We start from the raw sequence: 21803 nt of genomic DNA, 5'->3' as shown, positions 1-21803 counted from the left end.
ATCCAATTTTTCAAATTTCCTATTTTTCCAATGCATTATTAGTTTTGTTAATTGGTATGTTTCGTCAGGTGAGTATCTTCAGTGAAAACTAACACCATGCTTCCTAACAGCACGATCATGCAGGAGTGCACGGCACAACATCGGGAAGATCAGGCACTTCGGCAGCACAACTTCTCATTTCTAGGCTGGACTTCCATCATGTGCATTTAAAACTCTACAAATGATCTAGAAAAAGAGAGGAACTTTACAGAACTTTCTCGTTCACTGTTCTTTGCTGGTGGGATGATATTCATAACCGTATCCAGACAGCCGATTCCCTGTGTCAGGGTTCTGCCCTGGCAGCTTTGTCTTTGTTTCATGCATCTATGTTTGTGTTGTGCTTAAACATGTGGTTTTGTCTTTGTTTGTGTCGGCCATGTGCTCCTCTGTCCCTGCCTCCTTGTTTCCCTGTACCACACCCCCTTGTCTAGTTGTGTCCTCGTTTGTCTGAGTATTGTCACCTGTTCCTCATGTTCTCTGCTCCCTTGTTTGGATTCTCGTTTAGCTGAGTGTGTTCACCTGTCCCTTGTCTGAGTGTGCTCTCCTGTTCCTCTTGTTCTCTGCTCCCTTTGTGTTTTGTGTTTTCTGTCTTGTGCTGCAACTTACTCAGCTAGTGTCTCTTTAGTTGCATGTTCATGTCATGTGCTTGTGTGTTATTTTCATGTTTGATGTGAGCACATGGCTTGTCTCGTTATGCTGCCATGTGCTAATCTAATGTCTGACCCCGCCCATCTTGTTATCTTATTATTGGTTCAGTTTCCCCACCTGTCCTCCCTCGTTACCTGCCTTGTTTGCTGTCCCATTTATTCCCCTTGTGTTTGCTGTCCTTTGCCAGATCGTTATCGCACATCGTCGCATGCTGTTGTTACCCTGCCTGTCTGATGAGTCCTGTCGTATGTGTCCAACCAAGTCTAGTCTATAGTGTTTTCCCCCACGGGGTTGTTTCTGTTTTGTTTTACTTTACTTTAATAAAGCTCATATTTCTCTGCATCCTTGAGTCCTCCCTTCAACCCTACCTCATCCGTGACACCCTGACAATATTCAATTCATCTGAAATCTTATCTCTTCCGTTAGCACTTGCCTGCTTCCTTCTGACAAAAAAAAATCTGTGTCTATGCTTTCACTATTTCCTATATACCTCCCAGTTTTAGCTTCTTCTACTGTTCTTAACAATGTTTAAAAACTGTTTTATTACTAGCACTTAACCCTGCCTCTTTGATATTAATCGCTTGTTATATTCCTCATTTGTAAGTCACTTTTGGTAAAAGCATTTGATAAATAATTTAGTTTAGTTTACAACTTTATTAATCCCACAATTACAATTGGGCTTAGAACAACACACAACAGACACGTCATGAACACATCCCATGTTAAAACATTAAAAACATAAATTTGATTTTTCAAGATACCAAAATCTGCAATCAAATGAGTTCAAACTGTATGTTCAATAAATTCAAATTGACGATATTAACTCAAGTACATCTTTGTGCCTTTTCAACCTAAGGGACATTGTTTTAATGTACTCAAATGCACCGTTATTGTACTATTCAATACAATTCACATTCATTTGAATAGCGCTTTTCACAATACACATGGTTTTAAAGCAGCTCTACAGGAAATGCACCCTTTAGAGAAGGCACAGGTGTACCATTGAAAGTACAGTGACATTATGCTGTTCCCTGCTGCAGTTTGCAATTTAGCGACCCCTAGAGGCAAGGTGCCTCTATTTAAGTAGAGCATGTGCTGTTCAGCCATTTTGTTATCAGGAATTTGCAAGAGCACACTAATTAATTCCATCTCCATTTATGTTTTACCCTTGAAAAGGCATTGTCTGTAAGTGTTTTCTAAAATCAATGTTATGAAAGTTCTTTGGTGTTTTGTCATATAACGTAGTGTTGTATTTGAATATAGCCGCGTTTCCATTACAGATTTGCGCAAATGTTTTGCGCTATTATCTAAATATCGATTAAAAACTATTGCGAAATGACGGCGTTTCCATTAACCGATGTTATGCAACTAAAACGTCCTTTTTTCTCTCGCAATAAGTCATTCCAAAAATCACGGCAACGGACGTTGGTTTATATAATCTCACAACCACCGCATTAGACATTATTATTATTATTAATGGAAGGAGACGTACGTGTTATCCAAGCATTAATGGCAGGGAAAGACCCTTATACTCCGAACGATATATAAGGAGTTTCTGGGTTTTTCGCCCTCATTTCTGCTCTGAGTTTTTATTGTGGCATTTCTTTGAAGTTTAGAATCCAGTATTCCTATAGGCTAATTATTGTTTATTTTATGAATTTAATAAAGAACTCTGTCTCCTATTCCAAACGATCCATGTAGGCTACTTTTGTGTCCATTCGTTTTTTCCTTTTTAAACCCGTAATTGAAAAATTAATGGTTGTCTTTTTAAAACGCAAAGTTGAACACCAAAATTTGAATTTAAAATGGCTACACCAACTGCTGCGCAAAAAATGTAAATATCGACGAATTTTCAGATGTTTGTTTAATGACTTTTTTCCCCCTTTATTAAATGTAAAATATTCACAAATTAATATGGAAAACATGTTGATTTTACTGGTTTTCGAAGGCCAAATTAGAACCTGGAATTGACATTTTTCCGCAGTGCTGAATAAGAAGAGCCATTAATATTATTAAACTATTGTTTTCTAACTCGGATAAAAACATTACCATCTCCGCTGTAAATCAGATGCGCTTTTAGAGAGAAATGCACCTTTCATACGGATTACTTAATCAGAACAAAATGTATTCGCTTTAGATTCGAATTTGTTCGTTTTGAAGTGGACATTTCAAGCTTTAGCCTATAGGCTATATTTTTGGCGCTTTTCCACTGCATGGTACGGCTCGGTTCGGCTCGGTTCGGCTCGGTTCGACTCGGCGCGGAACGGTTCGGCTCTCTTCGCTTTTCCACTGCGTGGTGCGACTCGACTCGGTACGGCATGGTTCGGTTCGCTTTAGCTCGGTTGCTTTTCCACTGCAGTTAGTACCGATTCAAAGTGGGTGGGACTGATCGTTAATAGTTGTAGGTCCGGTGGTAGCCGTGTGCGGCTAAGAGCTGTACTACTTCCGCTCCTCGGCAACCAACGAGAGGAACGTCTGCACCTCGTCCACTGACCACGATTCAGCCATTTCTTGTTTGATTTTTTGTAACTTTTTTTGTCAAGTGAATACTCTAAAAACAGGTGCTACCGCGTTGGCTGTTGTCTGGCTATTTAAATCTATCGGGGTTTAGTGTCTCGTGTCGCAAATACAATGACGCTGAAGTCTGACCAATCAGTGATCTGCAGTGTTTTCACGTCACATTATAGTATCGGTACGGTACGCTTGGAACCTCAACAGAGGTGGTACCATTTAAAGCGAGCCGAAGCGAGCCGTACCATACCATGCAGTGGAAAAGTGCCAAAGCGTGCTGTGCCGTACCGAACCGAGCCGTACCGTACCATGCAGTGGAAAAGCGCCAAAGCGTGCTGTGCCGTACCGAACCGTACCGTACCATGCAGTGGAAAAGCGCCATTTGTTTCAGTTCTCGCGCTCCAGTTCACGGAGATCATGAAAACTCGCCTGATTGTTTTATTTTATTTTACAAAAGCACAACGTTTTCTTGTTATTGTTTACACAAATAAAAGTAGTTACAAATAATGTATTATTATTTTCTGTATGACCAGAAATTATAGAGTAGGCTATATTAAGTTGTTTCACTGTTAATAGGAAAATGCAAGTGTTCGCGCCCGCGCCTCCGTGCCATGTAGTGCGCGCTCCACACTCCACACAAACCCTTGGATATGCATCAAAATATTGTGTTTATTTGTGATCATCTCAGCCCTGTATTATTATTGTCTAACCCGTATTATGAATGACATTTGACGAATTGCTTTGTTCCTTTTTTGGATAAAAGCGTCTTCTAAATATGTAGCCTATAAATGTTATAATAATGATGATAATTATTATTATTTGCGTACACGGACCCCAAACACACTGCGTCTTCTAAGTCAGGTGACTGTAAATGCGCAAAAACAGTTTCCATTGCAGTTTTGCGAAATATTCCTTTTTCGAATTGCCTGAAAAACCACCTCATGTGGGCGTGTAAACTTTTTGCGATAAACGAGAGTTTTCGCGAAATTGACATGTTTCCATTGTGCGTATTTTCAATTCGCAATTTCAATTTGCGCAATTTGAAGGGTAATGGAAACGCGGCTTATGTTAGATGTGTGTACAAATTTAACTATGAATGTATGCCATGCTATCCATGTTTAGAAGGGATGTTTTAGAAGATGTTTGTGCTCAAAGTGTCTTGTAAAGTTAATGTATTTCTGTTGTTGTTTTTTGCAGTTTTACACCGCTTTCAATTAAATTAAATTCAAGTCAACTCTGTCTTGGGTACTTTTTGGAGGAGTGTTAAGCTCGCTGCATAGCTATGTATCAGTACACATAGTGAGGACAGAAGAGACATGTTGTTTTACACCCAAAAGCAATACTTCTGCACCCGTATCAAATCAAATTTGATCTAAAGCACATTTAAAATAAGTAAGAGAGAAGAGAAAAGTACGAGAAAAGACAAATGACTCATTAGAGACGCTCAGATTTGCAGGACAGTATATGACTCAAAGCAGGCCTTCATACTTTGCAAACTAGCATGTGTATAATACAGTAGTTTCACAGCCCTTTAGCCTCAAGGAAATGCTTGAGTTAACAGACCAGTTCACCTACAGTACAGCCAGAGGGGTTTGGGACACACTGATGTTAAAAATGTTACTAAACAACTAATCAGTTACAGTTTAACTTCACATTCCTGTCCGCCTCTGCAAACAAACAGTGTGCTGTGCTTCCTCTGCACTACACGTTCAAAGACCCATCAAACTTTTTAGAGGAACTGCTCTCTTTAAAAAAATATCTATCCTACATTCGTTTTGTCATGTGGAAAAACATACAACAAACTTTACCTACAACAGCCACCATTACATCATGCTTTTGCAGACACTTTTATCCAAATACAAACGTATATGATTTAAAGGAGTCATGAACTGAGAAATCAAATTTTCCTTGAGCTTATCCTGTAAGTTTTAGCACTAAAAAAAAATCCTTGTTATTCCAAAAACAACTTTTATTGTTACTGAGAAATTAGCATATGCCGGGCAGGCTGGTTGAGAAGTGACCACTCCCTGAGAAGACAAAGGACGTTTCTGGAAATGAACATTTGAACACCATTTGAAACAAAAGTCTCACCTCAGAATACTTCTCTTCTTCTCTTCTTCTCTTCCCCTCTTCTCTCTCTCTCTCTCTCTCTCTCTCTCTCTCTCTCTCTCTCTCTCTCATGCTGAGATCACCTGAAATCTACACAAAATCTATACGGTTTAAATGTGAACAATTATACAGTTTCATGTTTGGTATAATTTGAAATGTCTCAGTGCGACTGGTACAAATGATTAAAATAAATGAGACGTTCACCTGTGTTCCCTTCAGACAACACCAGAGGACCCATGGATATGGAAGCACTGTCATGGAAGTCCAGAGATCTGCGCTCTCTCCGCTGGTGTCCAGAGTCACAGTCCTAAGAGAGAAAAGAGCAAAATCCAGCTGTGTCAATCAATCAATCATTTTATTTCTAAAACACGTTTAAAAACAACACGAGTTGACCAAAGTGCTTTACAGACCCAACCTACAGAACACGACGAACACACCATAAAACAAAACAAAGCACTAAATAAACCACATGTGGAACAGTTAAAAGCAGCAGAGAAGAGATGGGTCTTCAACCTAGATTTAAAACACTCAATGGAATCACAGGATTTAATAAAGGGAGACTATTCCAGACGCAGTGCTGCGACCGCAAAGGCACGATCTCCCTTAGTTTTAAACTGAGATTTTGGAACATTTTAAAGAAAGCTTTGAGAGGATTGTAATGGCAAATTAGATTTTTCATTAATCTTTAGTAGATATTACATTGGAATGAGTCGGGTGTGTATATTGTTTGTTGTGGTATGGGAACAGGGAATATACGTATGTGAACGGGAAATGTATGTATGTTTGTACACCTGTATTCATGCAGAGTGAGGCAGAATGGAGATAGCTGAAGAGGGACCTTCTGACCTCAGAGGTCAGGATGCATTGTGTTGGTCCCAGTGTCGGAAGTAGTGATGAATATAGGAGCATGTGCAAAAGTGTGCCCAAGACAGTGGAAAACTACTAGGAAAAGCAACAGCTGAAGGAGATCTTGGTAAAGAATATAAAAGGTGTCGCACAGCTCCTCCTCATCTTACACTCTGCAGGCAGACAGGCTCTGAATGTCCGTATGACTGCCTTCTCTTGCAAGGGAATAAATTACTTACGCAGTGATGACGGGTCGATAGAAACTTTTGCCACAACAGGATCTTGGTGGTCTAGCAGCAACATGATACTGTAACAAACTAGAGATATAATGTATACAGGGGCAAGCCCATGTAAACCTTTAAAAACCATTGATGATAATAATAATAATCTCCTCAACCACCACCAATGTGCAGCATCACCTGATGATGCGACGGCAGCCATATTGCGCCAGAACGCCCACCACACACCAGCTTACTGGTGGAGAGGACACAAAAAAACTGCACAAAAATGTTCACAAGCTCTCTCTGAATTATCAAAAACAATAGGGCATGCAAGATTTAAAATTGAATTAATCACACAAAATAATATTTTAGGACTGTACTGATTCTTAGAGATTGAATCTGAGAAATGCCATGCCTTAGCCGCTGGGTTGGTTGATAAGACACCATACACTCTCTAAGTATCTCATATGAGACCTGGGCTGCGTCCGAATCCACATACTCACTAAGTAGGTACTTCATTTCAATAAGTACTTACTTAACAAGCACTAAAAGAGTATCGCCTGATCTCGTTAAGTATGAATGCAATCCGTACATCATCCGCCATGTTGACGTTATCACAAGCGCAACAACTTAAAAGATATAATATGAGCGACAGGTTTAACTCATCTATCTGTAAATATCTTTTGATGAAACTTACTCATTGTGGTCTTGTTGAAGAAATAGCTGCCCATTTATTTTATGATTGTAGTATAACCAATAAATTAAGGGTTTATTTAAGTTATTTTGAACCCACTGTTTTATCCTTAAATATATTATTTATTACGAAACCCCCAAATTTCGTTCCTGAATATGTTAATTTCTTCATTTTATATGTCACCCACAAGCAAAAGTCGCTTAAATCTCCATTGTTTTCCTCTTTTTCTTGTTGGATTTCACCCTCGTTTTATCCCTCAGGCTTATAAATAGTAAACAAAAAATGCATTTTCTTTATGTATTATGATGAATTATTCAAAGATATTTAACCTTGTCATTGTGCTTTTTTCCCCTGTGTATATGATCTTATATTATGATGTACACAAACCAGATGTTTGTGTTTTCTGTTTAAAAAAAAAAAATTCTCGTTTTGATTGTTCGTTGTTGAAAGATGCAACCATCAGGTATCTTTCCCTGATCTTTATGGAACTATATGCAATAACAAAATGATATGAGCGCCAGGTGCACTAACATCGGTAACTCGACAGCCCTAGAACAGTTTTCCTCAGCGTTTGTCTGTACAAAGGAGACGGACAGCTGTGCGAAGATCTCGCCTTTGGAGAAAACTTGATTCAAACATCACTCCGTAAAAATTAAGATTACCCCAAAATGAATTGCATTGCTAGCCCACCCCAACACCTATGCACAATAATAATTATAAATGCTGACCAATACTTAATTATATGACTTTTTTTTCTTTTTTTTCTGAAAATGATTTATAATGACGTGGTCAAGGGGAAGGCGAAGGGTTGGGGTAGACGAAGAGGAAAGGGGTTTCTCAATAGCAGATTCTTAAAACTTTAATTACATTAATGATCACATTCAGATCACACCCATGAAAACTTTATGAACATGTCGTGTGTTTTGCAAAATTGTCATTTGTCTGGTTTCTGCAATTGTTATTCTTACTGTACCTTCAAGAACCTGAAAAGCTTGCTTGGTGAGATTGTGTGACTACAGTGGATGTGATGTGCTTCCTACTCTGAACTGCTCTTTTACTGACAGGCGTGGAAAAGTCAATGTCTGGCTGGTCTTGGATCAAATCTAAGACAAAGTGGGATTATACTAATCTGACTGCACATATATACTTTTATCTAAAAGCACCAACACATCCCTTATGAAAATTAACCATGGTTATTTACCAAATTAAAGTTTAGTAACCATGTTTTTTTTTGGCAGATTGATTACCATTTGTATAACCACAGTTGAATGAAGTATACTACAAATACCATGGTTAATAGTTCAGCAAAACGGTTACAATGTGATTACATGGTTTAACTTCAATAACCTTTTTTGTAGAAAAACCATGGCTAATTTTGGTTAAGGGATGTGATGAATAAGAATTTAATATGAATCCGAGTTTTAAAAAATTAGACATGTTAGCCAGCAATGAATTGCATCATGCACCTTCTTGTTTACACCTTGTTCAGTTAGCAATGTGATTTATGGTTGCATAGACAGATATACAGACTTATCCGCCCATGCAAGTGCAATGCCCAATAACCTCACTTTAGCACTGAACCACACAGAGCATGTTTTTGACAACGTTTGACTTGCTCCAACTTCCCTAAACAAGACAAACATGCACATGCCAAGTCATGTCACCTTCATTTATATAGCACTTTTTACAATGCAGATTGTTTCAAAGCAGCTTTACAGTGATAATAGGAAATTATCCTATTATACCATACACTCTGGTGAATGCAACAAAGATAGGTTTGGCTGTACAGCAGCTCAAAAAAAAAGTCATTGTCTAGCTTAAGTTAGTTTTTAATTGATTCATTTCCGTTGTAAAAATCATTAGTTATTAACTTTGGAGCCGCTTACATGAAAACGAGTTATCCTTTATCATCTCTGTGTAAACTTAAAAAATGTGAATCAACCACCATTACAATAATCTAGCCTTGAAGTCAGGAACTCATGAACTAACTTTTTCCACATTTGTCATTGAGAGCATATGTCATACTGTAGTTTAGATATATATTTTTAAGAATGCAGTTTTACAGTTGCAAGAAATTTGGCTTTCAAATGAAACATTGGTGTAAGAGCACAGCACATGCAGTTCCTAACCGATGACGAAGACTTGACAACACATCCATCAAGTGTTAGACAGTATTCTAGGTTATTACTGTGCATCTGGAGGTTTTTTGGTCCATTAATTAGAATCTCTGTTTTTTCAGAATTAAGTAGTAGGAAATTACTAGTCATACAGTTTTTTATATCATGCATGCATTCCGTTAATTTTGTGAATTGGTAAGTTTCGTCGGGGTGCGAAGAAATAAACAGCTGAGTACCATCAGTATAGCAGTCAAAACTAATGCCATGCTTCCTTATGATATCTCCCATGGCTAGCATGTACAGGATGAAAAGCAAGGGTCCTAGTACTGAGCCTTGAGGTACTCCATATTGAACATGTGATCAGTAAGACATCTCTTCATTTACTGCTACAAAACTGATAACGATCAGCTAGGATTTAAACCATGCCAGTGTAATTCCACAAATGCCAAAATAATTTTCAAGTCTATTCAAAACAATGTTGTGGTCGATAGAATCAAATACAGCACTAAGATCGAGTAACATAGAGAGATATACAACCACGATCGGATGATACGATCAAATAATTTGTCTCAGTACTGTGATAATGTCTAAATCCTGACTGGAAATCCTCGCAGCTACCATATCTTTCTAAAAAGGAACATCTTTTTTAAATCAAGTTGCGTTTCTTTTTTTCTTTTTTACAGTACAGCTGTAGCTGCAGGGCCAACGCAAAGGTATGCCTTCTAAAATTTCAGCAAAATGATAATCAGTCATTCTGATAAACCTGATAAACCAAACTAGTAAAGTAGAAGAACAAGTAAAAGAGGAGAGCAGTTTGTCCAGGGTGATATGAGGGCTCCTCCTCAGCCAATGATCTGAAGTTTTTTTACATGCTTTGAGAAGCCTGTTTTTAGCCCTGTTCTCGAGGCTTTGAAACAAACACAGACACAGAGTCCTTCTGCCTCTCTGTATCTTCCTAATGTAAGTAAACAGCTGAAAGCTACACCTTTTAACAAAGCTCCTGGATCAGATGGCATGTGTAGTTGAACCCTTAATCACTGCGCGGATCAGCTCTGTGTGGTGTCACTCATTGTTTCAAGCTTCATTGGATGAAGGTCTAGTTCCTCAGCGATGGAAAACCTCTCCCCATCCCTAAATGTGAGAAATCCTTCTATAACAACTTTATTAGGAGTATTTTGTGTTTATCTTTAATTTATGTTGGTTTTTATCACGTTTTAAGAGTAAGAGAAAATGACTGGTGCGCCTCTGCGGACTTTAACTGTGTATTACGAGCAGCAAGTTAAGTATGAGGAAGGCCTTGGTAGGCGGTTTCGGAGTATTGAATGTATGACCAACTGCTAGAAGTTCACTTTTGTGCCAGAAGGAAGAACAATAGCATAATGTTTTGGCTCATAGTGTATATTTTATTATAATGAATGGCCTTTAATCTCATGACAATTCCACATTATTTGGAAGGAGTATAAGTAAAAAATAATCAAACTAATGAGAAGGAACTTCTTTATCTTCTTTTTGTGCAAGAAAAAACAATAACATGCCCAGTATTTACCAACTAAAATGATCAATCTGATTGTAATATCTTGAATAGACCAAATCCATAAAAGGCCTTAAGATGATTTACATTTAATTGAATTGATGTTCAACCCAGTGACAAGGGGAGGTACAAGTTTTGCCTTGTATAAAACAAACACAAACACAGTGGTGCAAACGTTAGCAAACCAAACAATCCCTCTCTGGAAGAACCTTATTTACAACATTATTACCTGTAATCCACAGTCTCGGCAGACGTCCCGAGCGCGTTCACGGCAGTCTGGAGTACGAGCTTCCGGTCGCATAATGACGTGTGTGCAGGAGCAAACTCATACGTGTTTGTTTCACTTTTACATTTCACATTACCTTTTGGGCAATTCCTAATGCATGTTCATGTTTCTATCATGACTCATAATAACTGCCTAAATAAAACATTAAAGTCAAGTCAAGTCACCTTTATTTATGTAGCGCTTTTTACAGTAGGCCTACACATTGTTTTAAAGCAGCTTTACAGTGATAACAGGAAAATAATGCAACAAAGTTTGTTTCTAGAAGAAAAAGCATCACAGTCCAGTTTAAGTAAAGTCAGTGATGGTTCATTTTTGTTGTAAAAAAGTTATTAATTTAGTTCATTTATATATACCGCTAAACCGTTCATTCATTTATATATATATAATATTATATATTTTACCATCCCAATCACATATTTTAGTTTCACTATTTCTGAAAGTCAGACTTTGATTAAATACTTAGTTGAACTACACAAGCACATTAATTTTTAAAAAGTTAAAAAAGGGAAAAGAAACCAGAAATTACCTTATTAATGTGCTTCTTTGATTTGAATAAGCATTCATCTGATTATTGTAGCACATCTTCTTAAGTAAATAAGCTTGGTGTATACAATTAAAGTAAATTATCAAATAAATATTCATTAATTATGCCATTTAAAGTAATGGCTATGAAATAAAGAAACTGTTAGAAACCCACAAGCAGTAAGGCATCAGTTCCACAATTATTAAAATGGCATTAGACAATATGTAAAATGTTGCACATTTTGTTGTGGTACTGAACTAAAAGTGTGTGAGGACACTCATCAGAGGAACCAGTATCAGCATCAGAGAACCACACAGACAAGAAGCCTCAGATACCTTCACTTGTTCTGGGACCCACTTATCTGTGAACAGGGAATATAATGCAATGCAGTGAAATATAATGTATTTACATAGAAACCTTTATTTACAAATGATTAAAATAAATGAGATGTTCACCTGTGTTCCCCGCAGACAGCACCAGAGGACCCATGGATATGGAAGCACTGTCATGGAAGTCCAGAGACCTGCGCTCTCTCCGCTGGTGTCCAGAGTCACAGTCCTAATAGAGAAAAGAGCAAAATCCAGCTGTGTGAATCTCTGTTAAATATCACTGAACAAACATGAAACATAAAGGTGCAGAAAGTCTCCAGCAGAGGGCAGAAAAAACATGCATTTTAGCAGCCTTGAATATTAAACCTCAGCACCATGGACATTAAGAGTGATATTTCTCTGATCGACAGTAATTTATCAATAGCAAATTCCTAAAACTTTAATTACATTAATTATCATGGATGGATGTCAATTATTCAATACTCACCGTTGAGCAGCGATTGCTGGACAGAAGGCAAAGGTGAACAGCACAGTGCAGGTAAAGCTTAGTGGAGTTTGCAGTGAAGATAAACATCCTGAAGGAGAAACGGCTGGATGTCGAGACGCCGTTCTGCAGCAGATCCACTGTGTCGTCATTTGGATTGGGACACCTGAGAATATCAATAATGGCAATCAACAAATCAAATTATTTTCTCTCTTTCACTGTATAAAAGTGGAATCCTGTGCTTTAGTCTTGAAATACTGAGATGCAAAGTTCCTCAGGCAATCCTAAAAAGAATCCCAGCTTTACTCTGAAAGGATGAGATCCCAGCGGAGGCTGTAATCAGGATCATTCACAGGTGTAGCCCAACACGTGTCCATCACCAGGGCAAACTGGCGGCTGTCGACCCCCTCAACACGAACTTCCACATGCATCTCCTGGTCGAGCTCTGCATCCACACTACCAGTGAAGGGCCGGGTAAACTCATCATTCTCATATGGAATCATCCGGACCCGATATCTGCCTTCACCAGCGGGAAGAGTCTTGTGCACAATACTGTCGAAATGTTCAACAACAAAAAAAGTTCTATGTACAGTTTTGTATTTGCCGCAACTCAATCTATATTTAGAAATGTAGATATTTAAAGAACACACCATGTTTATTATTGGAGTATATTTGCATATGTTTGCTAATTTGTATACTGTACAATAGTTTTTCCTGTGTAAAAGATTCCCACCTCTCCAGTGGGTTGATTTCCACATTCATGGAAAGAGTTTGTGATTGAGGATACACACAGCTGAAAGGAAGCTTCAGGATTTTCTCTCTGCTGATGAGACCTTCACCTTCTGACTTCGGTGTCCCCAGAATAAAGTTATCATAGATGAAGTGGGTGCCGTTAGCCTGATGAAACATGGATATAATATATGAACATGTCAAATATTTTACTCATTAACATTTTACCCAGAATCTAATTAATGGGGGTTCCAACTCTCCCGCAACGAACACTGTTCTCAGGCCACGCTCTCCCTCTCATCTCAATTATTTTACATAATCTTATGATAAAAACACAGTGCCAGTCATTGTAACATGTTGTCAGTAAACCTAATGAAATTATGTTCTGTTAACAAATGCTTTGACAATCATAAAAAAAACTTCTTGTGATGCAAGGAAATGGTCCACAGAAATAATTCTCAGTCCAAGCTGAACTTATAAGCTGGCATGCCCTTCATTATGTATAATAATTAATAATAATTTGCCTAAATCACTGATCATGACTGGAGTCTCTTGGTGAACATTATCCTAAAAGTTGTCAAAAAGAACTATTGTTTTCTTCATTTCTAAACATAAAACTTTATTGAATCCAACTGGCATCACACATAATTATGATAAAAAGGATATCCTTTCAGCATTTTTTTTAAATCAAAACATTTAGTGACAATTTGAGATGACATGGAATAGCATTATATGTAATATATCCTACCAGAAGATTTGTACCACAGATGTGTTCATCATTATCAAAGAGGAATTCCACTCTGCCATTCCGGACCGTTCCTTTGCAGCTGGGATCATTGAGGTGTAAGACATCAGCTGGAAAACCAGCCTCAAAGAGCTGACAGCGAGACACAGATATGGAGCCAGAGCTGCTTTCACAGGTTTCTGAGACATCTGAGAGAGAGAAACCTAGAATTACCGACAGCAAAAAATAAAAAAATATTTTTTTGTATATTTCACATTTACAAACCAAAAGAGTTAGGTTGTGGTCTGGGATGGTCTTCGTTACATAAACAGCCATAAACACCATTTTTCTCCCCACACCATTCATCTTCTGAGCAGAGTTCAGAACAGCGATCTCTCACATCTAAGAGGAAAAACACAGATAGATGAAATACAACACAACACATTGCATGTTCCAGTAGCTTCTGAGTTAAAGATTTAAAAAGCAGGACTTGATCCACTCGATCAATTAAAGTGTGAATGTCAGGTTAAATTTTTTTTTTTAGATATATTAAATAAGGTTTAGATGTCTGAGTGAAAATGTAATTATCATTAAAATTATTACTGTAACTGCCCTACAATAAGCTTTATAGCCATTTCTGTCAAGATCATATTTTTAAAACGCAGCTGAGCTGTGACGTCATATGAGGGAGACGTGCCAACAAAGTTCTATTCAAGTATGGAGAGTTTTGAGTCTGAGGAGATGCAAAATCCCCCTCAAACCTATACGATGGCCCACAGCCATACAATTTTGAGCCTCCCAGGCGGAAGACAGATGAGGAGCCAAACAGAAATGTAAATAATTCATATCGAAGAAACATAAATATCTGTTGTGAAGAAGAACCAGTGGAGAGTTGGTCAGGTGTCTGGTAAGTATAGGCATAACGGTATGTATTCGTATTGAACCGAAACGGTTCGGGTGTCACGGTTCAGTGCATGAATATACACGGAGAATACACAGTATAAAAATAAATTAAACTCGCGTGCAAATTAGTTAATGCGGAACTACTGTTAGATACGCGGGTTATTTAGGGACACCTAATCTGTAGCTCCGCCTTAGCTCTGAAGCTCCGTGGCTATAATGAACAGGCTGCGATCGATGTCAATATTGCAATGCTGGAATATGTTGGTTGGTTGGTGTGTGTGTGTGTGTGTGTGTGTGTGTGTGTGTGTGTGTGTGTGTGTGTGTGTGTGTGTGTGTGTGTGTGTGTGTGTGTGTGTGTGTGTGTGTGTGTGTGTGTGTGTGTGTGTGTGTGTGTGAGTGTGAGTGTGAGTGTGTGTGTGAGTGTGAGTGTGAGTGTGAGTGTGAGTGTGAGAGAGAGGGAGAGGGAGAGGGAGAGGGAGAGGGAGGGGCGCGGGCGCGATCGACGTGCTTCTACTACAGTAGCATACACCGTAGGCACCGCATCAGCTACCAGTCTCACTCGGGTTTTAAATCCCATTTTATAACTCATGAGATCTCCAACCGCGTAGTCCTTCTCAGTGAAATGGGCGCTGCAAATGACCGAAGTCTTGGATACCGAAGCAGCACTGAAGTCGGCGCGTTTGGTCCGAACAAAGTTGACCCAGGCACGGAACACAGTGGACTCTGTGACCGGTTTTAACGGTGTTTTTGCACCCAGCACAAACGCAGTAATTCACCATCGTGAAAATACGCCTGCGTATACTAACGACCTAACTTAAATAACTAACTAAATAACTAAATAAATGTCCTAATCACTAATTCTCTCGCTCTATCACTCGTGCAATTATCAACACAGCTCAGCGAGCTGGGGAAACGTCTCCCTCATATGACGTCAAACGATTTGTTTGGAATGAGGAGCAGTTTTAGGGACTGAAAATAACGAACTTTTTCATCTTATATTCTGCCTTTAGGAATCGAAAAACATACAAAACAATACATCAACTTGTGAAACGTGTATTTCCCCTCACTATTTTGTGTTAATCAAAATTAAAAATTTAACCTGACATACACACTTTAACATCCAACTTATACTTAAATAACTTGAACTTTGTCTCTTCTCTTCTCCCAGACACAAATAATCATTCACAGCGCCATTCAATAAAGCACAGGGACTCAATAACATCTCAGAAACAGCCAAAACTGTCACTAGCTTTTTTAGCATGACATGGTGGTCTGCAAAGGAACTACAGCTATAGATTTAACATGCTATATTACATGCATCCCAGACATGTAACATTGATCTGATGTGCTCATATAAACCAATAATCCAACACATAACAGCACATTATATTACCGGCTGTAGTGTCCGTGGTTGTAGTTTCTGTGGCTGTGCTTTCGGATGTAGGGTCTGTGGCAGTACTTATAATTGTAGTTTGAGTGGCTGTAGTTTCAGTTGTAGTTTCTGGGGTTGTAGTTTCAATTGTAGTTTCTGGGGCTGTAGTTTCAGTTGTAGTTTCTGGGGTTGTAGTTTCAGTTGTAGTTTCTGGGGTTGTAGTTTCAGTTGTAGTTTCTGGGGTTGTTGTATAGGTAGTGTTTATCTGTACTGGAAACAAAGATAAATATTACATTTAGTGATTAGTGAGTAATGAAGTCTATAGATGGGATTGTCTCTACTGTTGTAGACGCTGAAGAGATGAACTGGTATTAGGAAAATGTTATATCAATTATCATTTTAAAACAAAATTCAGAGTAAAAGAATAGCTAAATGACTAAAGCACAAATAGGTAAATATTCACCTGCACAGTAAGCTCCACAAATCATCGGCTTGACAAACTCATAAACATAGTAATTTCCTGGACAGGCTTTGACTCTTATAGGGTGGGATGTGTACGTACAGCAGCCTTCCCATGTGGAAGCACAGACCTGACGGGTGACCACTCCATCTTCCAGCTGTGGGTGAGGGCCGTTGAGCCACAGTGAGTAATAAGTGCCACACAGGCCTGGATATACACATGATTCTGGCATCTGAGCTTTTTCACCATTGCTAAACATCCTGTACCAGCCATTCCAGTCCACATTATAATCACATGTGTTACCGTTGTAATACTTGTCTGTGACTCTCCAAGGCTGATCCAGACTGGTATAGTTGTAGCAGGGGTCGACACTTGGAGTGGTGAAAGATACTATTATGTAAAAGTAGAGCATTAGAGCATTATATACTAAATAATAAATGTATTCAAAATAATTATACATGATCTTTTACAGGATTGCATTAGTAGTTGTCAAATGTGAGCCTATATACACCTCATGATAAGCATGTCAAAAATAAACAAGAATAAATGTACCTGCACAATATACAGGAGCTGGGATTGAAAGAGTTGGTCTGGTAAATTTGTAGACATAATAATTTCCAGGACAAGCTTTGACTTGGATTGGGTCGGATCTGTAGCGACTGCACTGATCATAACGGGAGCCGTAAACTTCACGAGTAACAACTCCATCTTCTAGCCGAGGATGAGAGTCACCAAGCCACAGAGAACTATAACTTCCACATGACATGTAAGTCACACACCACTCAGGCATCTGAGCACTTGATCCATTAATGAAGAGTCGATACCAGCCGTCCCATTCTACACGAGAGTCATCATGATCAGACTTATAGTAGTAAAAAAGCATATACCAGTCCTTGACTGTGCTTCTCCAGGAGTCGTCGAGTATGTTGTAGTTATTGCATGGGTCATAATCTGTTAAAAGAAACCAAAACAGACAAAGTTATACTGTAATGAGTGTGTATCTGAAACAGTCAAACACAGCAATCATGATGAGATTCTTAAATCACTCATACACAACATGACTGTGTCATAGTGATGCAACACATTCATGCAAACAAACTTTTTACTGAAACATAACTTTTGAATTTAAATAATTGTCGTCTGAGGTTTGTTTGGTATTTTGTATGTTCTTTAAGTAAAAAAAAAACAATCATCAGAGATGAAAAACTTCAAACCTGTATAATATAATATAAAACTGTATAATATATATATACAGGTTCCGGCACCTCAAGATAAATAAATAAATTGATTAATTAATAATTAATATCAATGATAGCACGATGGTATTGATGGTAGGCAAACACGATTCCCAACGTTATGTTCTCAGTCACGGTTCTCCTGTCTGATTTGAGTGCATCTACGCCGGTTCACGCATGCAGACAAAGTCCTTCCTCCTCCCAGCTGAACGACAGCGATTACAAATGCGTGAATGCACTCACGGTGGTTCATATCAGTGTAGATGGACCAAAATAAAACCCTTAAAATATCAAGTAAATAAGTATTGTGATAGTGCCACAGTGACACTCTTGTCCCAAAAAGTATTGCTACACCATGATACTCAATATGTTGTCCCACGGTGAGTAATTTTCCCCTGTTGCTCCTAAACAAAATTTGAGGGTTCCCCCACCTGCCAAATCCCACTTTAACCACTGTATATATATACTAGAATGTACATTTCCAGAAGAAAATGTGAATGGTGCTTGCAGTGGCAAAAAACACGACCCGGTTGCTAGGGTGTTCTGGGTGGTTGCTATGAAGATGCTAAGGTGTTCTGGATGGTTGCTAGGTGGTTGCTAGGGTGTATTGGGTGGTTGCTAGGCGGTTGCTAGGGTGTTCTAGGTGGTTGCTAGGCGGTTGCTAAGTGGTTGCTAGGGTGTTCTGGGTGTTTGCTAGGTGGTTGCTAGGGTGTTCTGGGTGGTTGCTATGCGGTTGCTAGGGTGTTCTGGGTGGTTGCTAGGGTGTTCTGGGTGGTTGCTAGGCGGTTGCTAGGCAGTTGCTAGGGTGTTCTGGGTGGTTGCTAGGCAGTTGCTAGGGTGATCTGGGTGGTTGCTAGGCGGTTGCTAGGGTGTTCTGGGTGGTTGCTAGGCGGTTGCTAGGTGGTTGCTAGGCGGTTGCTAGGGTGTTCTGAATGGTTGCTAGGCGGTTGCTAGGCGGTTGCTAGGGTGTTCTGGGTGGTTGCTAGGCGGTTGCTAGGGTGTTCTGGGTGGTTGCTAGGTGGTTGCTAGGGTGTTCTGGGTGGTTGCTAGGCGGTTGCTAGGTGGTTGCTAGGCGGTTGCTAGGGTGTTCTGGATGGTTGCTAGGCGGTCGCTAGGCGGTTGCTAGGGTGTTCTGGGTGGTTGCTAGGCGGTTGCTAGGGTGTTCTGGGTGGTTGCTAGGTGGTTGCTAGGGTGTTATGGGTGGTTGCTAGGCAGTTGCTAGGGTGTTCTGAGTGTTTGCTAGGGCGTTGCTAGGGTATTTTTGTGGTTGCTAGGGTGTTGCTAGGCAGTTGCTAGGGTATTCTGGGTAGTTGCTATGGTGTTACTAGGTGGTTGGTAGTTGTCACAGATGGTTACTATGGAGTTTGTAGCATTTTCTTGGCATGATTTAGCACTTAGCTAATAAAAATTAGCATGTAGCTATTCACTGCTAGCATGTGTAGCATGTAGCAAGTCCTGTTTGCTAGCATGAGTCAAAAGAGCCAACCCCCATCTCTATACGATGTTCTGATGCAGAGATATACGTCTTGCAAAACGGTTGCTAGGGTAATCTGTTTGGTTGCTAGGGAGTGGCTTGGCAGCTGCCAATCATGAAGCTCCAAAGTCAGTGTGAATGTATAAACCAACCCCCATCTCTATGCGATGTTTTGATGCAGAGATATAGGTCTTGCAAAATGGTTGCTAGGGTACTCTGTTTTGTTGCTAGGGAGTGGCTTGGCAGCTGCCAATCATAAAAACTCCAACGGCTGCTTGTCAGTATGAATGATATAAACCAACTCCCATGCCTCTGTGACATTCAGAATGGAAGATATCCCTGTCTGGATTTTGGTTGCTAAGGGGCTCAACAATGGTTGCTAGGGAGGGGCTAGGAAGTGTTGAGGCTATTCAGGATTGGCTGTTTGCTGCCCCGAGTCAAACGAGCCCACCCTCATGTTTCTATGACACTTATATCCTGAGATATCCCTTTGATGTCTTTCAATGGAAGTCTATGGAGCTTGTTGCTAAGGAGCTCTAAATGGTTGCTAGGGCGTGGCTTGAAAGCTTCACAATGATCCTGAGAGACTGATTGGTCGTCTGAGTAAAATGAGCCCGCCCCCTTGTCTCTATGACACTGTGATCCAGAGTTATGTTCAATACAAATGCGGTTTCTATGGTGTAGGACAGCCCATTTCATGGGCTGTCCTACACCATAGTACGTGAATGGGGCAACTTTGGGCCGGTCCTGCCCCCCAGGGGTGCAACTTTTACCCCATTGTGTGGTATGTTGTTACAGAGCCTACCAGCCTCTTCAAATGTGATCCAGAGTTATGTTCAATAGAATATCGCTTACTATGGTGTAGGACAGCCCATTTCATGGGCTGTCCTACACCATAGTACTTCATTGGGGCAACTTTGGGCCCCTCCTGCCCCCCAGGGGTGCAACTTTTACCCCATTGTGTGGTATGTTGTTACAGAGCCTACCAGCCTCTTCAAATGTGATCCAGAGTTATGTTCAATAGAATATCGCTTACTATGGTGTAGGACAGCCCATTTCATGGGCTGTCCTACACCATAGTACTTCATTGGGGCAACTTTGGGCCCCTCCTGCCCCCCAGGGGTGCAACTTTTACCCCATTGTGTGCTATGTTGTTACAGAGCCTACCAGCCTCTTCAAAGGTGATCCAGAGTTATGTTCAATAGAATATCGCTTACTATGGTGTAGGACAGCCCATTTCATGGGCTGTCCTACACCATAGTACTTCATTGGGGCAACTTTGGGCCACTCCTGCCCCCCAGGGGTGCAACTTTTACCCCATTGTGTGGTATGTTCTTACAGAGCCTGCCAGTCTCTTTAAATGTGCCAAATTACACGTTTCTGCGACATCCTTGCTCTGAGCTATGAGTCTGTGAATTTTGGTTGCTAAGGTGCTCGACAATGGTTGCTAGGGAGGGGCTAGGAAGTGTTGATGTGATTCATGATTGGCTGTTTGCTGCCCCGAGTCAAACGAGACCACCCTCATGTTTCTATGACTCTTCTATCCAGAGATATCCATTTGATCTCTTTCAATGGAAGTCTATGGAACTTGTTGCTAAGGTGCTCTAAATGGTTGCTAGGGGCGTGGCCTGATAGCTTCACAATGATCCGGAGAGACTGATTGGTCGTCTGAGTAAAATGAGCCCGCCCCCTTGTCTCTATGACACTGTGATCCAGAGTTATGTTCAATACAAAATCGCTTACTCTCTCTCTCTCTCCATTTCATGGGACGTCCTACACCATGTTAAGTCAATAGGAAAAGTTTGGGCCGCTCCTGCCCCCCAGGGGTGCAACTTTTACCCCATTGTGAGGTATGTTCTTACAGAGCCTGCCAGCGTCTCCAAATGTGGTAAATTTCACATTTCTACGAAATCCCAACTCTGAGCTATGACTCGTCAAAGTTTGACGTAATGTTAAGTCTATGCGTTTTTTCGTCGACTTTTTCGCCCCTGGGGCGACCACCGCACCCCCGATCGCTTATAAAAGTCATAGCACACCATTCCCGAATAGGCCGCACGATTTGACACCTCATTCAGGGGTCTGTGACAAAAGCTGCGGGAGGAGTAGCGCGTCAAAAAAGCGGCGGAATAAAAAGAATAAAAAGAACTAGAACGTACATTTCCAGAAGAAAATGTGAATGGTGCTTGCAGTGGCAAAACTCACCACTCGGTTGCTAGAGTGTGGTACATGATTGCATACGAGCCAACAACCATGTCTGTACGATGTTCTGCTGCTGAGATATGGCTTATTCATGTTGTTCGGGTCGTTGCTAGGGTGTTCTGAGTGGTTGCTAGGGTGTATTGGGTGGTTGCTAGGGTGTTATGGGTGGTTTCTAGGCGGTATTGGGTGGTTGCTAGGCGGTTGCTAGGGTGTTCTGGGTGGTTGCTAGGCGGTTGCTAGGGTGTTCTGGGTGGTTGCTAGGGTATTTTGGGTGGTTGCTAGGTTGTTATGGATGGTTGCTATGTTGTTGCTAGGGAGTTCTTAGGTATTTTGGGTGGTTGCTATGGTGTTGCTAGGGAGTTCTAAGGT

The 21803-nt window shown here is 40.1% G+C and overlaps 2 protein-coding genes across 3 annotated transcripts in view; both read right to left on the bottom strand.

Moving 5' to 3' along the window:
• LOC306989708 (uncharacterized protein) overlaps positions 1–21803 on the bottom strand; it is a 66905-nt gene that overhangs the window by 40348 nt on the left and 4754 nt on the right. The gene's annotated exons all lie outside the window — the stretch shown is intronic.
• Positions 11477–21803, bottom strand: part of LOC306989705 (uncharacterized protein) — a 30703-nt gene continuing 20376 nt past the window's right edge. For both annotated transcript variants that reach the window (XM_079595625.1, XM_079595626.1), the window contains 10 exons: positions 17079–17477; positions 16530–16916; positions 16088–16336; positions 14077–14193; positions 13816–14000; positions 13072–13235; positions 12645–12890; positions 12342–12504; positions 11981–12083; positions 11477–11886 (listed from right to left, as the gene is read on the bottom strand). In XM_079595625.1, the coding sequence (XP_079451751.1) occupies positions 11783–11886; positions 11981–12083; positions 12342–12504; positions 12645–12890; positions 13072–13235; positions 13816–14000; positions 14077–14193; positions 16088–16336; positions 16530–16916; positions 17079–17477 (2117 nt within the window). In that variant the 3' untranslated portion in view covers positions 11477–11782. The remainder of the gene's footprint in view (positions 11887–11980; positions 12084–12341; positions 12505–12644; positions 12891–13071; positions 13236–13815; positions 14001–14076; positions 14194–16087; positions 16337–16529; positions 16917–17078; positions 17478–21803) is intronic.

The sequence above is a fragment of the Phoxinus phoxinus genome (assembly GCF_949152265.1).
Source record: "Phoxinus phoxinus genome assembly, chromosome: 21".
NCBI classification, from domain to species: domain Eukaryota; kingdom Metazoa; phylum Chordata; class Actinopteri; order Cypriniformes; family Leuciscidae; genus Phoxinus; species Phoxinus phoxinus.
Note: the sequence above shows the minus strand (reverse complement) of the source record. Positions and strands in the feature narration are given on the sequence as shown.